Source organism: Elephantulus edwardii, unplaced genomic scaffold, assembly GCF_000299155.1.
Source record: "Elephantulus edwardii isolate Elephantulus edwardi_28Jun2011 unplaced genomic scaffold, EleEdw1.0 scaffold00478, whole genome shotgun sequence".
Classification (NCBI taxonomy): Eukaryota; Metazoa; Chordata; class Mammalia; order Macroscelidea; family Macroscelididae; genus Elephantulus; species Elephantulus edwardii.
The window spans coordinates 569253-575455 of NW_006400228.1; the positions used below are offsets into that span (position 1 = coordinate 569253).

The following is a 6203-nucleotide window of genomic DNA, read 5'->3' on the forward strand; positions in this document are numbered from 1 at the left end:
AGCAGACTTTCCTATGGCAATACGTCTTCTAAATTCCTGGCTACTGGTGCCGAGAGTTATTAGTTAGATGTGGGGGGGAAACACCACAGACACAAACCCTGAAAAACAAACCAGCCCCTCTTGACCATACACAATCAAAAGGGCATCATTTGTCCAGGAATAAAAGTCAGAAAGCAGGCAGGGGTACGAAGGAAGAAGAAATGGGAATTAGAATGACAGGGAGGAAGTGAAGAGTGTGCTGACTGCGATCAGTGACAAATCAAAAGGTGTATGGATTATTGAATGGAAAACCAGCGTTCTCTGTAAATCACCCAGATCACCTTGAAATATGGAGGGAGGGAAGTTTTTTCTTTCCACAGATGATAAGACAAAGAGAGGTGCCTTGGGACTCTGGGCACCCAGAATCTTCCTGTTCTGGGCCCCCTTCCATTCCCTTCCCTCTCCCTTTCCTGTTATGATCTCTGGACATTGAGGGGCATTTCTGGTGTTTTAGGAGCTGGTCACCTTCCAGGACGTTGCGGTGGACTTCAGCCAGGAGGAACTCGGCTGCCTCAGCACTGCCCAGAGGGACCTGTACCGGACAGTGATGCTGGAGAATTACCAGAACCTTCTCTCTCTGGGTGAGTGTGCCCTGACTGAGCCTCAGAGTCTGCCCACGGTCGCGCGGGAGCTCTTAACTCTTCTTTAATTCCGTTAGTAGATTGCGGGGCACCAAAGCTACTAATGGTTGTAGTCGTCGTGGCTCTCCATGGTCTCCGTGCAGCCCCAATAAATCCCATCAGAATCACTGTGAATGAAAAGATGGCTAGTCTCCGGAGTACTGAAGAGCAGTGCTGTCAGTCTAGAGACTAAGGTGCACCTGGTCTTTGCAGTTACTTCCTATGCATCAGAGAGCTGGACAGTGACTAGGGATAATGGAAGGAGAATTGATGCCTTTGAGCTGTGGTGCTGGACAAGAGTATTGAACATACCATGGACTGCTAGGAGAACAAACAGGTTCACCCCAGAGAGGGTGAAACCAGGTTGCTTCTTGGAGGCCAGGATTCTAAAGCTTCATCTGACATACTTTGGGCATGTTGTAAGGAGGGACCAGTCCTTGGAGAAGGACATCATGCTTGAGAGGGTGGAGGGACAGCGCAGGAGGGGAAGACCCTCGATGAGATGGATTGATTCAGTGACTGGGGTAATGGGGGTGGGTGTATCAGAGACAGTAAGATTGGCACAGCACCTCTTCCCACCCCGAGTAGTGGCACTGGAGAACGTCTCAGGTCTCTACCTGAAGCCTCCTGGGGGGTAAAACGATTGAGAACTGCCACTTTCTGCGCCCAGAAGCAGAAATTTGTTTATTCCAGTGTGACTTTCCACCTTCTTTTCACCCAAAGTCACCTTTTCCTGGCCCTGTCCGTCCTGTCCTGTCCTCATCATACCTGCTCTGCTTAGGTCTGTTGCTGCAGTCGCTGTGTCCATCTGTCCAGCCAGACTTGTGTTTATGTTTCAGTTCAGCTCTTTGAGGGTCTTTCTGGCCTTGGTGGGCTGGCCCTCCTCTTTTCCTAGGCTGAGGTCCCTCTCCAGGGCCTGGCCGCTCCTGAAAACAGGTCCGGAGTAAATGAGACCCCGGCTCGCCATCCCTCGCTCTGAGGGGCACTCCGGCCATGCTTCTCCTGGACATACCTGCTTGTCCTTTGGTCGGTCTGTGGTCTTTTCCGTGCTCTTTGCACCACAGTTCAAAGACAGCCGTTCTCCTTTCTAATTCCTCGGTAATTGCCCACTTTTCATATCCTAGGAAGCAGTCAAAAATACCGTGGCTTGTGTCCGGGACACTCCAGTCTAGAGAGACGCATTTTAGGGAAAAACAATGACGGAAGCAGGAGTGGCATCCACTTCCCAAACCACACGCCTCTGGAAACTCTGTGAACTTTGGTAAATGACGATAGTTCCAGAGAGGCTTCAGGCCTCTTGTTCATAGGGTCGCCGTGAATGGTGCTCGACTCTGTGGGCGTCAACAACAGCCATGAAAGGCCCACAACGGCTGTGTCCGTTTTTGTCACTCATTACCCTTACTTTTTTGGGTGGGTTCCACATCACGGTGCGACTCCGTGGGTTTCCCACGGCGGTAGGTCATTCTGGGAGGAAGACTGCTTGTTTCTCCTCCGGAGCAGCTGCTGGATTCAAACCTCTGCACTTCTGATGAGCAAAACAGAACAAAAAGGATACTCTACCAGGGCCCCTTTTAGTTGAAGTTTTATTCAGAAATGGGGACATGTGAGAATCAAGAGGACAGATGAGTCAGGGGGTAGACCACTTTGAAGGACCATGTCTTTGTTATTTTTTCCAGTCGTAGGAATGTTTTGTTCTTTTAATCCTAAAGGAAGACACTTACCTTCCTGTTCCGACTGCTGTCAAGTCCCCACCGCTGTCAAGTTGATCCAGGTGCCTAGAGGCCCAGTAGGACAGAGTCGAGCCGCCCCAGTGGTTTCTTCAGGCTTTATATTGTTATGAAAGGATGCCCGTCTTTGTCCCAGTGAGTTCAGACAGGTGACCTTGAGGTTAGTAACTTTGTTTAGCCACTATTTTAACTTTGAAGGTGATTTTAATCTATGGGCCTCAGGTCTGGTTTTAACTGATTTTAGTCAAACACTCTTCTAAGCGGTATCACACTGGTCTGTCCATTTGCCGCACAGAGGTAACTCGTGGTTGCTGTGGTGCTGAACACTGTGACACTGATGTGTCGAATGCATTAACGGTCACCCATGGTGGACAGTGTTTGATGGAGCTCCCCGATTAAAACAAGCTTGGAAGCAGGAGTGGCATCCACTTCCGTAAATAGCTTGCCTCCACAAACTCTATGAACCTGGAGAAAGGATGAAAGTTGCACAAGTGTTCAGGTCTTGCGTTCATAGGGTCGCTGTGAGTTGTCTCCGGCCTGGTGGTACTTAACAACAACTCTGTTTAACCACTGCGTTGACCACTATGTTTCAACTTTGACGTGACTGACTGTTTCACCGCTGTGGCCCCCAGGGCTGCCCTAGGCACTGACCCAGGACCTACTTCTGTGGAGACCTGAGAGGTGATGTATTGAAGTTGACTGATTTAAGCACCTGAGTTAGATGATAGGTTTTGTGTTGTTGCTTTCACGGACCGCCGAGTCAGAACGGGCTCATCGCCGACCCTCCGGTGGGGTTTTCCACCGTCAGATCTGCGCTTGGCCTCATCCCATGGCATCCTCACGATTTCGGACATGCACGAGCCCCGTGTTACAGCCTGTGTGTCCGGCCAGCACGTTGAGGGGCTTCCTCTTTCTCTGACCCTCCTCCTTTTCCAGCTGATGTCATTTTCCAAGGACTGGTGCCTCCGACAACATGCCCAGCGTGCGTGGGACCCGGTTTCGCCGTTCTCATCTTTAGGGAGCACCTTGGTTGGATATCCACGCGATCTTCAGTTCTCTTCAGCAACACCACAGTGCAAAGGCTTTGATACTGATTGCAGTCGTATAGATAGGAATTTAATTTTTTAAATGATTTTTATCAGGTTATCAGTTCCCCAAGCCAGCCGTCATCTCACAGCTAGAGGAAGAGGAGGCCTGTGAGGTGGAGGGAGACAGAAGTGAGGTGGAGGGAGGAAAAAGGACAGCGGTCGTTCAAGGTGAGTGTGCGAACAGGGCTGAGCGCTGGGGGTCAGAGGGCAGTTCCTCCAGCACGCCTCGGTCAGGGTGAAGGGGAGGAAGACCTCCCACCCCAGACAGTCCTGGGCTTTCTCTCGCAGCACGAATCCCACCTCTCCCCCTGCAGAAGGCGCCCCCCACCCACACAGCTCAGAGATGGCCTTGCCGCCGTTCCAGGGAGGCCTGTCCTGGTTCCGAGTCTCTTTGCTGCCGCCCTGGGGCAGCCTTCCCTCGCTGGTCCCCTCGCTGGCGGGCCCTCCCATTGGTCCCCTCGATCCCTCTAGGACAATCCTCTTGCAGCCAGACCTCCACCGTCATGTTTTCTTAAGCAGAGAGAGACCAAGACTAGTGGTGCAATGTCACAGCTCTTTCTGACTGTCTCCAGCTGTTTTTTGTTTTGTTTTTCTTCATTTGTTTTTGGTTTTATTTTAATGAAAGTTTACAAAGACTTCGGGTTTCCATTCTTTCATTGTTGCACTTTTCTCCCTGTCCACTCCTCCCGCATCCCCCCAGTTTGCTCTTCTCTTTGAAAAGTAAAAGAAAAATTCTTTCATTGTTATATAATCCCTCTCCCCAAGTCCACTCCACTGTGCAGCCTTCGTTCTGGACTCCTGTCATGACAACAATACCTAACCCTATATCCCTTTTAAACAGTTCTCTCCCTCATCTGTTTCAATGCAGTGTATATTATTTATTCCATCTTTCTCAGCGTCCCCCCCAACCCCGATATCAGTCCTGTTTTACAACAGTGTCACCATGCAGTATTTGTCCTTTCATGACTGGGATACTTCACTCAGCATAATGTCTTCCAGGGTCACCCATTTTGAATAATATTTCATGAGTTCCTTGTTTTTTTCTGCATCGTAGTATTCCATTGTGTGAATATACCGCAGCTTCTTTATGCATTCTTTTGTTGATGGGCACTTGGGTTGTTTCCAGTCCTTTGCTTTTGTGAACAAAGCCGCAGTAAACATGGGTGTGCCTTGTCTCCAGTTTTCTTATGGACTAACTCCTTTGATGTGTTGACACCAGAGGCTCTTCCCGTTCCTGTCTTAACCCTTCATTTCCACCCCACGACCTCTGCCAACACATATGTCTCCCTGTACACACTATTCTAAAATGTTCTGAAAAATAAAAATCCCTACCAGGATTTTAATAGCTGTAAGATAACCTTACAGACTTTGCTGTCTCCAGACTACACAGTTCAAATCTGATATTTACCATTCGAAACTGAAGATTCTCACCACTGGGCCAATTGGCAGCATCAGTATGGATGGTGAAGAGATTGAGATCGTTAAGAGTTTTAGTTTACTTGGCTCCACAGTCAACACTCTTGGTAACAGCAGCCAGGAAATCGAGAGACTAATTGCAATGGGAAAGTCAGCCATGAGGGACCTCTCCAAAGTACTGAGGAGCAACGATGTCAGGCTAGAGACTAAGGTGCCCCTGATATAGGCCATGGTCTTTACAATTGCATGCCATGTGTCAGAGAGCTGGACAGTGACTAGGGATGATAGAAGGAGAATTGATGCCTTTGAGCTGTGGTGTTGGAGAAGAGTGTTGCATATACCATGGACTGCTAGGTATACAAACAGATTCATCCTAGAGAGGGTTAAACTAGACTGCTCCTTGGAGGCAAGGATTCTGAAGCTCTGTCTGACATACTTTGGACATGTTGTAAAGAGAGACTGGTCCTTGGAGAGGGACATCATGCTTGGTAGGGTGGAGGGACAGTGCAGGAGGGGAAGACCCTCTATGAGGTGGATTGATTCAGTGACTGGGATAATCGGGATGGGTGTGTCAGAGACAGTGCGATTGGCACAGGACAGAGCAGAGTTTAGGGCTGTTGTACATAGGGTCGCAAACGACTCGACGGCACATAACAACAACAACAACATATATATTTATCTGCAGGCTGTAGGGGCTGGTGCAGATGCCAGCAGCATCCTGTAATGCATCTTTGATAGGCACTGGGAGGGAAACAATGATAAAAAAGAAGTTTGCAACTCTTTAGATTGTGGTCGTCTGAAACGGAAACGGCCGAGTATCTGACGAGGCCTCTGTGCCTTGCAGAATTGCACACCACCAGCCCGTTGGGCTGGAGTTAGAGTTTCAGCGACATCCTCAGGACCTGGTTCCGCAGTGTCTTCACACTCTGCCAACAGATCCTAGATGGCTTTTGCCTTGTTCCCACCCAAACAGGAAAGCAAATGAGAGGAAGAGAGGCCCTCGAGGCTTGCCTGGGAATGAAGGAATGCCTTTCTCCAGCCTTTTGCTTCAGGTCGCATCCCATACTCGGTTTTCCATTGTCCCACATTGCGTCATAATCCAGCCACCGTGTGCAGTGAGAGTAAGAGAACAGGTGTGTTCTGGAAGGTATCTGGACGATGGAAAAAAGAAATCTAGAAGCCTTTGACACACTTTCTGTTCTACCTTGTTCTACACTGTTGTTGTTGTTGTTGTTATGTGCCGTCGAGTCGTGTGTGACTCATAGCGACCCTGTGTACAACAGCCCTAAATCGTGCTCTATCCTGTGCCAATC

At 49.3% G+C, this 6203-nt stretch overlaps 1 protein-coding gene across 1 annotated transcript in view; it reads left to right on the forward strand.

Annotated features, from left to right (window-relative positions):
- LOC102872567 (zinc finger and SCAN domain-containing protein 18-like) overlaps positions 1–6203 on the forward strand; it is a 12440-nt gene that overhangs the window by 3783 nt on the left and 2454 nt on the right. Inside the window, exons 3-5 of the mRNA XM_006902966.1 lie at positions 494–658; positions 3564–3642; positions 3789–3926. Coding sequence (XP_006903028.1) covers positions 494–658; positions 3564–3642; positions 3789–3926 — 382 coding nt within the window. The remainder of the gene's footprint in view (positions 1–493; positions 659–3563; positions 3643–3788; positions 3927–6203) is intronic.